The sequence below is a fragment of the Acanthochromis polyacanthus genome, chromosome 16 (assembly GCF_021347895.1).
Source record: "Acanthochromis polyacanthus isolate Apoly-LR-REF ecotype Palm Island chromosome 16, KAUST_Apoly_ChrSc, whole genome shotgun sequence".
Classification (NCBI taxonomy): domain Eukaryota; kingdom Metazoa; phylum Chordata; class Actinopteri; family Pomacentridae; genus Acanthochromis; species Acanthochromis polyacanthus.
In genome coordinates, this window is record NC_067128.1 from 26,423,933 (window position 1) to 26,441,963 (window position 18,031).

At 38.9% G+C, this 18,031-nt stretch overlaps 1 protein-coding gene across 1 annotated transcript in view; it reads left to right on the forward strand.

The window, feature by feature from the left end:
• The first annotated feature begins 12,496 nt into the window (after window positions 1-12,496).
• Window positions 12,497-18,031, forward strand: part of cd2ap (CD2-associated protein) — an 86,900-nt gene continuing 81,365 nt past the window's right edge. Inside the window, exon 1 of the mRNA XM_051960670.1 lies at window positions 12,497-12,844. Coding sequence (XP_051816630.1) covers window positions 12,841-12,844 — 4 coding nt within the window. The 5' untranslated portion in view covers window positions 12,497-12,840. The remainder of the gene's footprint in view (window positions 12,845-18,031) is intronic.

Sequence of the window (18,031 nt, forward strand, 5' to 3'; positions counted from 1 at the left end):
AGCCTGACAATATCGGGACAAGCTCCAAATAAGACGATGGATGGTGTCCTGGGGTATCTCCTCCCAGATCTGAACCAGGGCATCACTGAGCTCCTGGACAGTCTGAGGAGCAACCTGATGGTGTCGGATGGAACAAAACATAATGTTCCAAAAGCGTTCTATTGGATTCAGGTCAGGTGAGTATTGGGGCCAATCAATGCTGTCAATTCCTTCATCCTCCAGGAAGTGCCTGCATCCTCTTGCCACATGAGGTCAGGCATTGTCGTGCACCACAAGGAACCCAGGACCATTGCACCAGTGTAGGGTCTGACAATGGGTCAAAGGATTTCATCCTGATACCTAATGGCAGTCAGAGCGCCGTTGTCTAGCCTGTAGAGGTCTGTGCGTCCCTCAATGGATATGCCTCCTCACACCATCACTGACTCACCACCAAACCGGTCATGCTAAACCATGTTATAGGTAGCATAACGTTCTCCATGGCTTCTCCAGACCTTTCCATGTCTGTGACATGCGCTCACGATGAACCTGCTCTCATCTGTGAAAAGCAAAGGGCACCATTGGCAGACCTGCCAATTCCTGTGTTCTATGGCAAATGCTAATCAAGCTCCACGGTGTCAGGCAGTGAGCACAGGACCCACTAGAGGACATCGGATCCTCAGACCTTCCTCATGAAGTCTCTTTCTGATTGTTTGATCAGAGACATTCACACCAGTGGTCTGCTGGAGGTCATTTTGTAGAGCTCTGGCAGTGCTCATCCTGGTCCTCCTTGCACAAAGGAGCAGATAGCTGTCCTGGTGATGGGTTGAGGACCTTCTGCAGCCCTGTCCAGCTCTCCTCGAGTAACTGTCTGTCTCCTGGAACCTCCTCCATGCTCTTGAGATTGTGCTGGGCAACACAGCAAACCTCCTGGTAATGGCACGTATTGATGTGCCATCATGGAGGAGGTGGACTACCTGTGGAACATCTGTAGGGTCCAGGTATCGCCTCATGCTACCAGAAGTGACAGTGACCCTAGCCAAATGCAAAACTATTGAAAAACAGTCAGAAAACACAAGAAGGGAATAAAATGTCAGTGGCCTTCATGTGTAAAAACAATCCTGTTTTGAGGGTTGTCTCATTGTTACCCCTCTAGTGCATCTGTTGTTAATCTCATGAACACCAAATCAACTGAAGCTGACTAAAAACCCCCTCTTTTACTTACTCGACCAGATCAGTATTCCACATGTTTGACTGATTTGATGCAATTCTTAGATTAAAAAGTGTTCCTTTAATTTTTTTTGAGCAGTGTATTTGCACTGAGAAAGACAAATGTCTGCCAGTAGATGGTGATAAGTTCATTATTACCTCTTCAGATCTAATAGTCACAGCTTCAGTGCACATCTATAGTTGGAAGTTCACTGATTCTGTAATTCTTCTGAAAATTTCAAAGAGGCAGACATTGTTGCTGAGGGTATATAACATTTCCTACTCCATAAATCTTCAATAGTCTCTGTATAGTCCATGAAAACCTGCTTGATAAATAATCCATATATCTTTATTTAAGCTGCCTGTCACCTGCTCCATTTGTGTATTCAGGGGGAACCCATTCATGTGATGCGTTGTGCTTATATTTTAGTCCACTGTAAGTGTTTATTCTTTCTGTGCCTGAATTCAAAAAGCGCCACCAAGGATGCATGTGAAAGAAGTTCATTTAGAGTTCTGAGTCTGCTTTAGATGATCTGTCTCCATAATGACTTGTTATCAATGACTCCATTCAGGCAGTCCATTTTTCACCAGATGGCCAAACTGTTGTTCCTTAAAGACAATATTTTGGAGTTTTGAGGCTTCAGGAGCAGCTGTCACACAGAGTCTCCAGGTAACTGTCCAAACTCAAGCCCAAGTGTCCAACACAGGAGGCCCAAGATGTCTTAAAGGAGACACCTCTGCTTATACTCAGATCCATAAGTGGTAGATTGCTGCACCATTGTGTTCACAAAATAGTTCTACTGCAAACTTAAGCAAAGTCTACATTATGACTTCCCTTCTGCAGAGCGGTCAGTGACAGATTTACTCATGAGTCAGTGGGTGGCACTGATTAATCACTCTGCTTAAAGAGATTGCTTGAAATGTTGGGTTTGGGCAAGTCCTTGTCAACATGATGGAAATGGTGCAGACTGCCACATGGAAAGCTTGTGAGAAATGTATTCCTTACTGATTTAAATTAGAACTTTCGTAAGTTTGTGCACTTGTAAAACAGGAATTTGGAGTAGGTTATTATGAAAATCTAATTCAACTGACAAGAGAGAAACTGCATACTTTTATGTTTTGTCTTTAAATGAGGGATGTTCACAATGAAAAGGCCAAATAAACTGCCCAGTCATTACAGTAATGTAATGTGACATTTTAAATGCTTATTTTGTCTTAAGCTAGAAAGGAATGTACAGACGGGCAACAAATTAGAGCAAAAGCCAAGGTAATGGGCCTTAGCATTGATTCTCAAAGCCTAGGGAACTCAGTCGACGAGATAGAATACCATTCTTCTAAAATATATTTCCTTATTTGGTATTTTGAGGATGATAGGGCAGAGCACTGTCCAACACATAGGCTCAAAGTCTCCCACAGGTGTTTAGTTAGGTTGAGATGTTGATGACTGCAAAGGTCATGTGATTCACATCATTTTCATCAAACGATTCAGTGATCCCTGGTTCCTTATGGATGAGAATTCTGCCATCCTGGAGGATATCACTCACATCAGGAAATAAATGTTTCATCATAAGATAAAAATGGTTACTCAGAACAACTTGATTTGCAGTGACTCTTCCATCCAAGAGGACACAGTGGACACAAACTACGCCCACAAACATAGCATGATAGAGCCACCAGATCCCCTCAGTATCAACGTTTAGTGTTTTTCAATACATTGTTCGCTTATCTGGAAGAGCTGCTGAACCTAATAACTCACTGGTTAATGTGCAAGGATTCCAAAACAGTATTTATACCAAAAATGTCTCTCGCATGATTCCCATTGCATAGAAATAAGTGTAACTAAACATTTTCAGTATTTGTTCAGTTGTTTGGAGCATCAAAATTTTAGCCCATTTTTGTTTTTATGTACAGAACAGCTGCAACTCTGGGATGCTGGTTGGGCTTTCTCACATGATGAAGAAGGCTTTATTGCACTGGATTTGAACTTCTGACATTCTGGTCAGTAGCTGGCTAAAATTATGACTAAAACCAATAAAAATCCATTCGTAAACAAACACTACGGAATGGTGAGCAGTTTAGCATTTAGTTCCTAGAAATGTGTCAAAACAACTGCAAGAGGAAACTTAGTGCTCAAGTTGCCAAGGTGTTGTTATATGGGTGACGTTCTGTATTGCTCTTTCCCTGTTTCAGTAATTGCATCTAACAATTTGCTTGTCATACACCACAATGTTTGTTTTCATTTTTTGTTCAGTCTTTCCCTTAATACGCGTCAAATTGGATTCATCCAACTTTGTTTCCTTCATCAAGATGCCTCCAGTTAAGCAAAGATGGTAATACAAGAGGAATCAGCCAAGGACAATATTACATAAAAAGGTTAGCCTGACCTCTACTGGGCAGATTTTGTAACTGCAACTTCATTATGCCACATAATAATAATAACATTTCAATCAACCCTTTTACACCCGTGGTTCATGTTCCTGTGGCTGCCAACAGAAAATATGCACACCTATAAATTCCTTGTCTCCATGGATTTTTTTATACTAAATTTAAAATTTATAAATAACTTTCTATTTAACAAAACAAACAAACAACACAAACCAACACACACAAAAAAACCCCGCTGTGTGTAGATTTACCACAATTGAAATATGGTTCAAGATGCATATTCCTTTTTTAAGGGCTTCTTTTTGACAGACACCTAAGTTGGCACAATAAAATTTCAGCTCATCCTCTAAACTAAACACACTTGTTGGTCAGGCGACAACAGGTTGTGTAAAATGATAACTTTATCATCTGTTACCAGATGATAACAGATGTGCACCAGAAACAAAGTTATAAAACGCTCCATCCTTCATCAAGAGTTAATTAAAATTTATGTCAGGAAAAAAGCTGTTATGATATGATCTTATTATAAAACATGTAATATTGAAGTGAGCTTTCTATCTATCTATCTATCTATCTATCTATCTATCTATCTATCTATCTATCTATCTATCTATCTATCTATCTATCTGCCTGCCTGCCTGCCTGCCTGCCTGCCTGCCTGCCTGCCTGCCTGCCTGCCTGCCTGCCTGCCTGCCTGTCATCCAGATGCAGCAACCCATACCCAAACCATAATAATATCACCGCCATGTTTCACAGATGGAATAGGGTTACGATGCTGGAATGCAGTAACTTCTTCTCTCCAAACATAACACTTCCCATTTAAGGTAAAAAGTTACATTTCTGTCTTATCTGTCCATGTTGTGTTAAGCCTTCTGATTTGTTCATTTGATTTGTAGGAAATTACAAAATGGTATCAATGTCCTTTTCAGAGTGTGTCTCTCTTTGCAACCCTGCCATGAACTCCACTGGTGTTCAGTGTTCCTGATGGTGAAGCTGGAACATTACAGTTTTGCTTAGTCATTTTGGTACATCCTTCAGATCTGAATTGAAATTGTCAAAACTCAATGTTTAGTTTTCATATCATTGTGTCACCTGTGCACACCAAAAAAGCAGTTTCTCATTTCTTTGAACAAGTTGCATATGCTTTGCTACATCCATGCAAATGATTATGTACAATTCTCTGCTGTTTCCTACATTATCTATTGCTTTTGTCATATTGATCAAAATGTATTGTAATGGGTCTCTGTTGAATAATCTCATTCACCCCCCCCCCCCCCCCAAACATTTAGGCATTAGTTTATCGCGTCAGTCTTTACATGCAAAATGATTGAAGAAGTTGTCTTAATATGTCAAGGATATTTCTATACATTTCTATTAGATTTTTTTTTTTAGATCTGTCCTGAATTGATAAATTGCTCCCAAGTGAACCTTGGCTTTCTCTAATGAAGGGAAATGTGTGAAGGGTAAGAGTCTTCTGAAATCTCTCAAAAGTGCATCTCATGAACCATCAACTGGCAAATATAGCTGGAGCACAACACAATGTTGCAACGTCTGACAATGGAAGGACAAGGAATTGGACAGGATCAACAGCCAGCGAGGAGAAGAAGAAGAAGAAGGAGAAGAAGAAGAAGAAGAAGAAGAAGAAGAAGAAGAAGAAGAAGAAGAAGAAGAAGAAGAAGAAGAAGAAGAAGAAGAAGAAGAAGAAGAAGAAGAAGAAGAAGAAGAAGAAGAAGAAGAAGAGTGAGGCTGCATGGTGAAGGAGTTGGGAGGCAAAACTGAGAAAGAGACAGAAGAGACCGAGGACATATTGTGTTCCTGATGAGATAAGAGCCACACTTGTAGACCATGTTCTCAATCATGGACTTAAAATGGCCGAGGCTGGTCGAAGGGTTTAGCCAAATGTAAGGAGAACAACCGTGTCTTCAATCATTCAGACTTTTCGTTGACGGAACAGGTACGTATTCTGACAATAGGCACTGCACTGTAATACTGTATACTTTCTGTATTGCTTCATAAACATTTACAGTATTCCACAGTAAGTATATTTTATACATTCACATTTTATCTTAATCAATTTTGTATTTTGCATTACTGTGTTTTTTTCCATGTCAGACTGCAAGAGAATTTCACAGGGGTGGCAGAGGGCCCCTTTCACACCTCAACAGGAGGCACCATGGTTGTAGAAAACAATACCATAAGACTAAGGGAGATAAAGAGTGCCATTATGGAAGACAACAACGTCTTAGCCTTTGACAGGGTGCTGAAAAGACACCAAATGAGTATGAAGCAGTTGTACACTGTTCCATTTGAAAGAAACTGTGAAAGCGTGAAGGAGCTGCACTACCAGTATGTACAGGTAAAACATGTATGAGCATGCAGTAACTGTACCTCACAGTAAACACTACAACATCGTATTGTGATGTACAGAACAGTAAGTGTGACTTTTACACATTTGTTATGACTGTAGAAAAGAAGATGCACTATGGTCTTATCCATACATAATGATACAAGGACTTGTCATTCTAATGGCACTGAAAGGTTCTTGGACACATACATGCTTTTGAGAGATGAACTAAGGATTCTGAGCAAGAGACTGGCTTTTGTAGGTAATCTATGGTGTTTTGCTGTTTGTACAAATTGTTTTGAGAAATGCACGTACTCTTGCAAATCTAGAGGATGATTCGAGAAATGTACTAAAGCGACTGACAAAAACTTTAACATTAGTCAGTGTGAAAGACGTCTTTAGTTGCTTTGAAGTTACGTTATGCTCTCCAATGACCTTGCAGACCATTACAGGCCATGTTCGTGGAGTGATCTCTGTTGGTCGACCACTCCAGGTGAGGGTAACAGGGATTTTTCATCTCCTCCATTTGTACACAGTCTGTTTAACTGCAGATTGGTGGAGTCCAACCTAAACAGGACATTCACACCTTAATGTCGCCCCATTGATTGATAATACTGGAGACTAATTTCATGTTCAAACTAGCTGATGATCATGGAAGTACTTTTTCCATTTACAGATGTGTAATACTGGATGACTCTCTTCAGTCAATGGATGGCCAGATACAATACTGTGATCTTATTTGTCTAATTGGGTTATCTTTATCTACTTTTAGGACTTGATGTTTTCAATTTTATTTGTGTAGAAATATAGTTTTTTTTCATTTAAAAAAAGGGTACACAAACCTTCAAGCACCCTGTACCTTAAATTGATATTGGCAGTATACTGGCCTGCATTATGTAGGTCAGTGGTCCTAATGTTGTACTGTGGCCTGTTCTTTTAACTTCTGCCACCTTAATACGACTCTGCTTCTTGAATCATTAGTTTTATATCGTTCAAATCTGCAGCTGCTGATTCAGTTGCTTCTATTTGAGTTATTCTCATTTTAAACAAGATAAAACACTTCTAAGTCTAATGTGAGGTTGAAATCTGTACCAATGCTTTTACAGCTTTTTCCTTTATGTTTGCCAAAGACACTGAGGCTCAGTCCCATCCCTTCCTTCTAACACAGTGGATCATCATCTGACTAATTGGAATGAATGGAAAAAAAGTACGTATTAAAATATTACTAAATACTACTTGCATCAGGTCAAAGAAAAGTTAAAATTGCCTCAATAAGCTGGCAATTTTTGACAATATAATCTGCAGTCAACACAATAAAAATCTGCTCAAACAAATGTTGTGCATCCCATCAATGGATACTAAGTGGTTTATGGTACTTGGTTTAATTGGCTTGCACTAGATTGCACAAGTGTTTTTAATAAAGTGCTCAGATTGCATAAAGCAGCCTGAAACATAAACCAGCATATGACTGTAACTTCCCATTTTGCCCACAGGGTGGCTCTATTCCTTCAGCCTCTGTCGAGCAACAGGTGGGTTTTGTGAAGGATTGAGCCTTAAAGTTACAGGTGATACAGTCAAACATGGAGTTGAAGAAACTTGTTGATTCGAGAAATGCGTAAATACTACTTTTTCTTTTTATTCAGTTGGTGTGCAATGAAAATGTCTGTCTTGTTTGTTGCAATGTGTCAAACAAATACGTGCTCTTTTGCATTCTGTGCTGATTTGACTTTGTTTGACCAGACAGTTATGTGTAAAGCTGAAATTCAAATCCTCACCATAAAACCGGGGAACTGAACAAGCAAAACGGTCTCATTTACATGATGCTTTTTCTCAATGGTAAGAACTTTTTACACACAAATAACGGCTGTTTGGTCACATATTGGAGGCTACAGCTAATATTTAATAGTAATTATTATGTAAGGAGGTCTGTAATTTGGCACCAAATACAGGGAAAATAAATAATCAGGATGATTATGTGTAGTTGTTCTGTTTTTATTTCACTTAATATAAATAAAAAGACATTCTTGTTTGCTAAACTTCCAGAAAATTATTTGAAGACTGTAGACACGTGATGTTTTTACAAGCAAATATGGATTTCAAGAACAAATTTATATACAAGGGTTAATAAAACCCATTGTGCCTATTTTTTCCCACAATTACCACCAAAATATTAATCCTTAAAGAACATTCAAATCATAAAATACAGCCTTTTCCCCACATATGTTCTAATTTATCTTAAATTGGAATTCTTTTTCTTAGAAGTGTACCACTTACAGTTGAAGACAACAAGCCTATTTTCCCCAAAACTCAGAAATGTTTCCAGAAAACTTCTAGGAAATTACTTAGAAATAATTCTGAAATCACAACTCCACAAAATAAAACATATTCATGGTGCCAATTCAACTGCAATAAATCAACTTACTTTTGTTCTTGCTATGTACATAAATACACACAATAAAACAGAAATCTTAAATGACAGGAAAAGAGGAGATTTGCTAATCCACTCATGACTGTGCTTCATTCACTGCGGGCAACAATGGCACTTCTGTGGTCAGACACATTTGAATAGAATTTGTGTTTTGTGCTGCCTTTTAAAAAGCTTGTTGACATTTTGCTTAAATGCCTCCCGTCGGGATGAATTTGCTCTCAACTACTTCCTTTTTTAGCAGTTTATTCTCTGGTGTCAGAGAGATAAGCTGGGAAATTGGCAACGGGCTCTGTGCCGACTGCAGCCAAACCTGTGGGGCAATAGCCTGGCTTGAAACAGCAGAGTGGAACAGGACTGAGTACTGAGTAATCTAATTATTTTTGTCCTTAGAATTTGAAAAATAAAGGGGAAATGTACATTGTTTTTTACATGTGTTTATTTTGAAAAAAGCAAGTCTTGTTAAGGGAGCTTCTGTGTTCAATCCAAATGAGATAAAATTGTTTTGACATCTGTTTCATCCCAATCCTTGTTTGCAAATATTTGTCACACATTCTCTGAAGTGAATTGGGTCATTAACATTCATTACGCTTTCTTCCCTTTGTGTGTGCTTGAACATTTCACATGGCATGCTGTCAGTCAGCAAAAGGGAAAGACATTCTATTGAATCTCTTAATGCCAAACCATTTATGACACTGCCAAAAGTCTGAGCATCAAGTGGAATTTAAATCATGAGTAACTGTGCATGTGTGAAGCTGAAAAACAAGACAAACAGGAGGAAGAGGTGAAATATTCTCCCGATAACTTTGTTATGGAGCTGCAAAACATATAGAGATTCTGAAATTTAAAAATGTGTCACATTTTGGTTTGGGTTTGTCGTCTGCTTCTACCGTTTCAACAAAGACAAGCTACTTTTTATTGATAAATGATAGCAGTTTTGACTTCCATTGTGACGAACAACACATGTACTTCTCAGGGCCCGCTCCCCAGTCCCTGCATCAACCTCCACCCGACATCTCTTTATACTGTCATCCACACCGTGACACTACTCCGCTATTTATAGTTTCTCTGGTTACAGAGATATACTACTGTATGATAACATTCGCTTCCGTTTCTATATTTAAAGATACTTTATTGTTAGTGTTACTCTTTACTGTGTTTATATGTACAAACTGCACACAAAAGCACAGATTTCAGGAAACAGGGATGCAGGATGTAATGAAACTATATATTTGGTAAATTATTATTAACATACAATCATATTTACAATAAATTTGTTTCACTGCACAGAATTCTGACTGTGCGTTAATCATGTTAGAGAGCTGTACTATGCACATGAAATAAATGTAAAAACAGCACAAACATTTCCATGATTTATTCTTGCAACCTAAGGTGTCGTATTGCAAAAATGTTCAGCATATTGCAAATGGATTTTTACAGAATTTAACAGTGTTTATTTCATTTTGTGTTGTATGTAAAGGGACATATGATCAGTATATTATAAATGGCTATTTAAGACAGACCTGCTCTCTTGTTGTAGTATGTAACTTCAGATGTTCAGTTTGGTTGTCTTGTTTAGTCTTGTGATTGTTTAGTTGTACTATTACCTTCGCGTGAAGCTGTCTTTTATGCCGCAATAGTCTTAATTTCAGTGTGATTGTATTTATTGTTATTACTGCTGTATCTTATTTATTGTGCCTTATCTTCTTATCTTATCTTCCCTTATCTATCAATGATTTTGCAGTGTGTTGGTGCCAATATTCATTGTCATGCGTGTGTAGACGCCTTGTTGTGTTGATGAGTTTAAATTGTGTCACTTCTGAATAAATGCATCACTTCTATGTTGAAAAGTTAGATATACAAATTCAAAAACAAACCATTCAGATTTCCTACAGACAAATTAAAATAAAACCAAATTCCAAGGACACGTGATGAAGAGGAATCTTGCAATAACAGGCGAAATAGAAGGGAAGAAAGCAAAAGGACGCCAGAGAATGACATATATTGACAACATCAAAGATTGGACAAATACATTGAATGCTATCACTGTACTACATGCAATGTATGACAGAGAGAAAGTATAAAGGCATGGTCGTCAATGCAATTACGCAAGACCCCTAAGAATATAGATAAAACACAGGCACCATAGTAGAAACTCAATGCAACAAAAGCCGCTTGTTGCTTGGGTGATTTTTTTGTGATTTGGATTCTTATCATGTAAGAATATTCATCCACTGGCAAACTTCTGCAGACTGGCAGTCATCTTGTCGACCACTGTCTAGGTATATCGACAGGCATTCAATATGCATCTAAAGATGTCACCTCCCCATTAGCTTGTGCACTCATCCAGCCTCATATCAACACATTCCAACCTCTGTGCTTCACTGTCAGACTGATGCATTCAGTCCTGACGAGCTTCACTTCAAACATGTTGGAACCTGGAGTTTGTCTTGGTGTCAAATGACAAAAGAATGTGCTTCCAAGATTCATTAGGCTTCTTCTCATGCAGTTCACCAAAGCTTTATCTTGTAGCTTAGTGCTATAAAGCAAGCAAGGGGCTCTACTGGGATGTTGTCTATAATTGCTCATATTAAGTAGTGGTCTTCAAGCCGTCTTAGCAGTCACAGAAACTCTGATTTCTGTCTGTAACTGATGAAGAAAATAGTACACTAGTGTCACGTGACACCCCCTGTATTCCATTTCACATGGTTTTCCACAAATCTTTTATCTTTGTTATTTGTTACTGTCTGTCAGAGCCCTCCCCTTGTTTGCTAGATCCTTGGATTGGCTTACTCTTTGTTCTTTTTCTCTTACCCTCTATTGACCCTTGCATTTACATAAGGCCCCTCCCTACCCTCAAACCCACTCTCTGACCATCCCTATAAAATGGGTACTCTCAAAATGCTCGGCTTACCTTCACAGACTCATGCTCTATGTTGGTAAGCTCATTGTATACAGGAATACCAATAAATGCCCCACTACAGCAAACTTTGCGCAGCTAAGAGTGAAATTTCTTCAGCATATACCAGTTCTTACAGAGTTGATCTTGGTTTTTCAGAAGTTGATTGTGCAAGGAGCACACTTTCTCTGGGTAATTTTAGAAGGACGACCACTGCAGCTCTGATTAGGGGTACTATTACTCATTCTGTACCTTCTCATTATTTATACAACTGTGGTTTGAGTAGATTTTTAGTTGATCGCTGATCTTCCTGTAACCTGTATTATCTCTGTGAAGTCACACAATCAGATTTGTTAACTCTTCTGGCAATTTTTTTCCCAATATGAAGCCATGATGCAGACATGTAGCTAGACAAAATGCATGTAGGTCCAAAACTGAAAAAGGCATGATATTCACATGATTTTATAACCACATTTATGCAGTTAGGTTGATCAGAAATGACAGGTGTGCTTAAACTGTGATCACAGGTGTGTTCACTTTTGTCGCTTCTACTTTGGGGTCATTCTTAATAGAGTGTTTGTTTTTGATCATTCCAGAGATACTTGACTGCCTCAAAAATAGAGGCGATGGAGCCTTTGCAGTATTTGATGCATGTAAGAACAGTTTAGACTTCAGAAAAATGTTTAAAAAGCTGGTTAATACCCAAATTGGTTTGTTAATGTTTGATTTAATAATGCCTGATAGCCTGACTTCATCTATTATTGTGTAGTACTTCTAATTCTTTTAATTTGATCTATTTTTGTACTTTACTGTCACTGTGTTTTATTAGTTTAACTCTACAGCACTTTGGTTCAACTCTTGTGGCTTTTCAGTGTGTTTTTACATAAATTTGACTTCATGTGCTCAACTAACATATATTGATGATGGTGATGCAAGTTGAAATCTTTTGACTTTAAGGCGATTCTGCACATGTCTGTTGCAGTATCTTTTCTCAGTTATTCATTCTAGGTATTAAAGTGTGAGCAGTAATAGCATTTGCATTGCCATATTTTATAAGGGGCTTCCCATGCAGCTCCTGAAGGCCTGATGATTGGTGGTTTAATAAAAAAGCAACCACAAATGGCGCAATGTCCGGGAGGAGCTGGAAGTTTGTTGCAGCAGTTATCGTACTTTGCTGACTGGGACAGTCACAAACATTCCTTTAAACATTCCTCTCGCGGGACTGTCCGGCCTGAAACATCGCGAAGTTTCCGGCTGTTTAGTATTTTGGTGGCAGCAGCAACAGCAGGCGTCAAGGCATCCAGGCAGCCGAGCAGTGGAGGCAAGTCCAAGAAAGGTGGGGACTCCTGGTTAACTTCCTGTACAATAATCTTGAAGCACCACCAAGACGGAGAGCTGGGGAGGCTGCTGCCGCCGCTGCTGGGGCAAGGACGAATGGATACACGGCTCAGTTGACTTGTTTTCTTCGGCAGTCAATCGACAAAACAAGAGACGCTTTGCGGTTGTTTAATACTCGCCTACCTGGCTAGTAGCTAGCTAGCAAAGCGGCTGCTGGACGAGAGATTCCCAATATTCGGTCGCGAGCCGTTCCGAAGGACAGGAATGGGTGAGTTTTCCATGATGTGGCGCTCGTGTTTTCATTTCATTTTTATTTCATTTTGGTCCATTTTCCATTCGACCCACGAAGTAAGTTGAACCCGGTTAAAGCTCTGAAGCCGAATGTCCGTGTCTTAAATCGCGAGCTTTTGCCAGCAGGGAGTTAAAGTTAGCAAGCCAGCATGCTAGACGGTTAGCCTAGCCTTTTAGCTCCTCTAGTTAACTGGATAACGCCACCACCTCCATCCCTTGGATTTGGCAGCATTTCTAGCTAATGTTAACATGAGCTGCATCCGAGGTGATGTCAACATGGCCTCTGCAAAACCAATTACTGTCCTAATTCCACTGTAATAGCTCGAAATTCCCAACTCCCCCCTCTGTACTCAAAGTTGGCACCATGCACAGGAATAGCACCACAGACAGGAAACTTCTGGCAGTAAAGGTTAACTTCCTTCTTTTGGTATTTGATTTAAGGCTGATATAAGGAATCGGTTGTTTTAGTGTGCATTCTGCATCTTAGTGGCTTGTGTTGTTTCCATGACAGTGGCAGACTTGCTGCAAGTTCCCCACCCAAATTGCATGTTTCCACCCAAGTGTACAGTGGACCAAATGAGTTGAAAGTCAAAAGCATTGATTTTTCACATGCTTATTCAGTATGAGCAGTGAAATGCTAAGTACGATAACGGCAATGTATGATAAAACCATTCCTCAAAAGTAGAAGAAATATAAATACTCATAAGTAATGAGGAGTAAAGAGATGTGCAGCTGATTTTGAAGGCGATGGAGTCAGACCTCTGCAAGCATCATAGCCATGGCCAAACTTAAAAACTTCACAGCTCCAATCAAAGATGGTTGCCGTCTGCAGTGGGGGACTTTGCAACGAAGAGCAGATAATCATTTGCTGTGGCTGATTTGATGGTCATACTGCCTTGTTGTCAGCACATGGAGGAAATCCTCTATTCTTTGTATATTACAGAACTTCTGTACTGTATCACGAAACCTGCATACTACTTCTGGGTTGATGTGCAAACTGTGGTTTGTGTGGTTGAGTGCAGCAGGACTTGTTCAAGAAGTTTGCTATGTTGTAAAACAGGTTTAAGTTCAGCCTTGCTAAGCATTCAGCTATTGCAGATTGTGCTTTTGGCATTCTAAGTCACAGAAATGCATGCAAACAAAACTGCTTTGCTCGAACCAAATTGCTGTAGTCTTGTGTGCGTCTCATGAAGCTGTAATTAAATTATAAAGAAAATGTACAGAACACAAGATTGTCACACAACAATCTGGAGAGTTGTTATAAATGTAAACCCAGCTAAAAAAAATAACACTCCATAGGAAGAACCCACCAGCACTGTCTTCTTAACTACTGTTCATTTATAGTGGATTAGGTTCACATGAGTTGATAATACATTGTACCTAGCTTTGGTATGCCTTTCATCAGGTAACTCATTGCTGAGCATATCTCAGCTGTGTTTGAACATGTCCAAGCTGTGTGTGTGAGCCCCTCAACATTCAGTGTTTGCTTTCCCTTAACTCAGCTCAGGCTACATGCAACCAGCCACTGGTTGATTGACTAAATTCCACAAATTGGATTTTGTTTATAAGTATTGCGTGGTTGGAAAGGGTGGTACCAGGTGTGATCCACACCTCTCTGCCAGCAGCCGTTTTTTACTCTTGTGTTTTTGATGCATATTTTTGCCATAAAGCAGCTGAACCAGTGCAATAAATCTCAGTGCAATAACTGTTGAAGCTGTACATTTAGCATGGGCAGTGCAGTTTTGGGTGTGTTTGTGCAATATTTATTTATGTTGTTTATCAATTTATTTTCATACATGTATTATATGTATTTTGCACAGTATGTTATTTTTTATTTACATATTTTATCTTTACCTGTTGTTATTGTTTTATCTCATGAAGGAGATGCACTCAAAGTATCGTTGTACATATGTTAAACGATAATAAAGGCGTTTGATTTGATTTTTGATCGTAGATAATATAAGGAACTGAGGGGAAAGGCAAGAAATGAAGGTCTCCAGATAGGCATGAGCTAAACAAGGTTAATTGTAATTACATTGACAAAAGGTAATTACATTGACAACTGGGCCACCAGGATACTGCATTTGCTTTTCTATTTAGCTTGCTATCTTCACTGTGCGATTCTACTGAACCACTGAAACAAAGGCTGGACTTATGCCACAATGTGTGATTGAATATTAAACTCGACCTCACCTGGTCTCAGCCACTATTTACCAACCTGTGGTTAGTGTTGATTTCCCACCCTGTTGTAAAAGTAACCGTTGAAGGTCAGTTTATCAAGCCCGGTTTGTCTGGTGAGTAAAGTGTGATTATTTTCAACAAAATGCCAAAAAGGATATGGTTTTTAAGAATTATAGGTATCTGCAGTTATATAGTGTTTTATTGTGTAATTTTATACATTTATGGGAAAAAGATTTAATATCAAATGACTAAACTAATAAATAAGAGGTCATGGTTACTGGCTTGTACACCCCAGCAACTTGAAAACATCTTTTTTCTTGTTCTCTGATGTCAAAGTGTGACAGAACTTGTCACCACAGTTATCTTACCCTCTTTCTTTCAACTGTGTAAAACATCAGAGTGGATTATAACAATTTGAAAGCCTTGAAAAACACTCTTGCCTGGTCACAAGGTAGTGCTGAACACATTAGCCAGACTTTTCACCACATCTTTGCAGTTTTACAACCACTTCACTCGAACTTCCTTGTCAATCGCAAACACATTAAGCCCACAACAGTCGTTGGTGTACACAAAAGTTAGAGTGACAATATTTCCATGCCAGCGTATATACTGACATTATCTTGAAGAAGTGACGTTAATATTAACTGATAAATAACAAACACAGCTGCACATACATGCTACAAACTCTCTTGCAGTTTGTCTATCAGAGTGAGCTGTAAAGTTGATGTACTTGTGATTCTAAAAAATCATATCAGCCAATGTGTCTGTTTAATTTTTCTTTGACTCCCAAATATCAACATCAGTGTTGACCTTTTTAAAAGCCTGCATAGTTAGGGGTAAATTATTGATTATTTGATAGATTTTCTTTTGACTGTTATTGTCACTTTTACACTTACCATCTTTAAATAAATATTGCTGCGACTAAATTCAGTATCTCTGGCCAGTCTAACTGCTGACCCCATGATATAACCTAGAAATAAAGTATTCTAAGACATCTTTAGCATGGCAAATTAAAAAAAATTCAGTAGACGCGTGTATTTTACACACGTGGACAAAATTGTTGGTACCCCTCAGTTAAAGAAGGAAAAACCCACAATTCTCACTGAAATCACTTGAAACTCACAAAAGTAACAATAAATAAAATTTATTGAAAATTAAATAATCAAAAACAGCCATTACTTTTGAATTGTTGATTAACATAATTATTTAAAAAAAACAAACTAATGAAACAGGCCTGGACAAAAATGATGGTACCTCTATAAAAGATTGAAAACTATTTGACCAGAGTGACATGATTAACTCAGGTGTGTCATTTAATTGACATCACAGGTGTTTCCAAACTCATAATCAGTCAGTCTGCCTATTTAAAGGGAGACAAGTAGTTCCCTGCTGTTTGGTGAAAAGGTGTGTACCACACTGAACATGGACAACAGAAAGCGAAGGAGAGAATTGTCCCAGGACATCCGAAAAAAATTATAGACAAACATCTTAAAGGTAAAGGCTATAAGACCATCTCTAAACAGCTTGAAGTTCCTGTGACAACAGTGGCTCATATTATTCAGAAGTTCAAGACCCACGGGACAGTAGCCAACCTCCCTGGACGTGGCCGCAAGAGGAAAATTGATGACAAATTGAAGAGACGGATCGTTGGAATTGTATCCAAAGAGTCCAGAGCAACCTCCAAAGAAATTAAAGGTGAACTCCAAGGCCAAGGTACATCAGTGTCAGATCGCACCATTCGTCGTTGTTTGAGCCAAAGTGGACTTCATGGGAGACCACCAAGGAGGACATCACTGCTGAAAAAAACTCATAAAAAAGCCAGACTGGAATTTGCAAAAATGCATGTTGACAAGCCACAAAGCTTCTGGGAGAATGTCCTTTGGACAGATGAGACCAAACTGGAGCTTTTTGGTAAGGCACATCAACTCTATGTTCATAGACTCAAAAACCAAGCATACGAAGAAAAGAACACTGTCCCTACGGTGAAACATGGAGGAGGCTCAGTAATGTTTTGGGGCTGCTTTGCTGCATCTGGCACAGGGTGTCTTGAAAGTGTGCAAGGTACGATGAAATCTGAAGACTATCAAGGCATTCTGGAGAGAAATGTGCTGCCTAGTGTCAGAAAGCTTGGTCTCAGTCGCAGGTCATGGGTCTTCCAACAGGACAACGATCCAAAACACACAGCCAAAAACACCCAAGAATGGCTGAGAGAAAAGCGTTGGACTATTCTAAAGTGGCCTTCTATGAGCCCAGATCTGAATCCCATTGAACATATGTGGAAGGAGCTGAAACATGCCATTTGGAGAAGACACCCATCAAACCTGAGACAACTGGAGCTGTTTGCTCATGAGGAGTGGGCCAAAATACCTGTTGACAGCTGCAGAACGCTCATTGACAAATACAGAAATCGTTTAATTGCAGTGATTGCCTCAAAAGGTTGTGCAACAAAATATTAAGTTATGGGTACCATCATTTTTGTCCAGCCCTATTTCATTAGTTTGTTTTTTTAAATAATTATGTTAATCAACAATTCAAAAGTGATGGCTGATTTTGATTATTTAATTTTCAATAAATTTTTATTTATTGTTACTTTTGTGAGTTTCAAGTGATTTCAGTGAGAATTGTGGGTTTTTCCTTCTTTAACTGAGGGGTACCAACAATTTTGTCCACGTGTGTACATCGCCAGTTTCAGGCATTACAGCTTCACTCTGGAAAGCTAACTTAATGAAATCATGACTGTCACGGTGGTATGTCCTATTTTGTGCAAGATTAAGCATCATGCAAGTGAAATAGCCTGAGACTCTGAATATCCTGACTTTTGGACACCCTAACAGATGGCTTTTAGACTTTACATGTCCGCTTCCAATTAAAGCTGAACATTTAATTGGTCTCATATCAGAACTGAAACTATGCAATGGTTGCAATTTAGGAAGTGTATTATTCCATGTATCTAATCCAGGATTTGGACTGTTAAGCTGTCAGA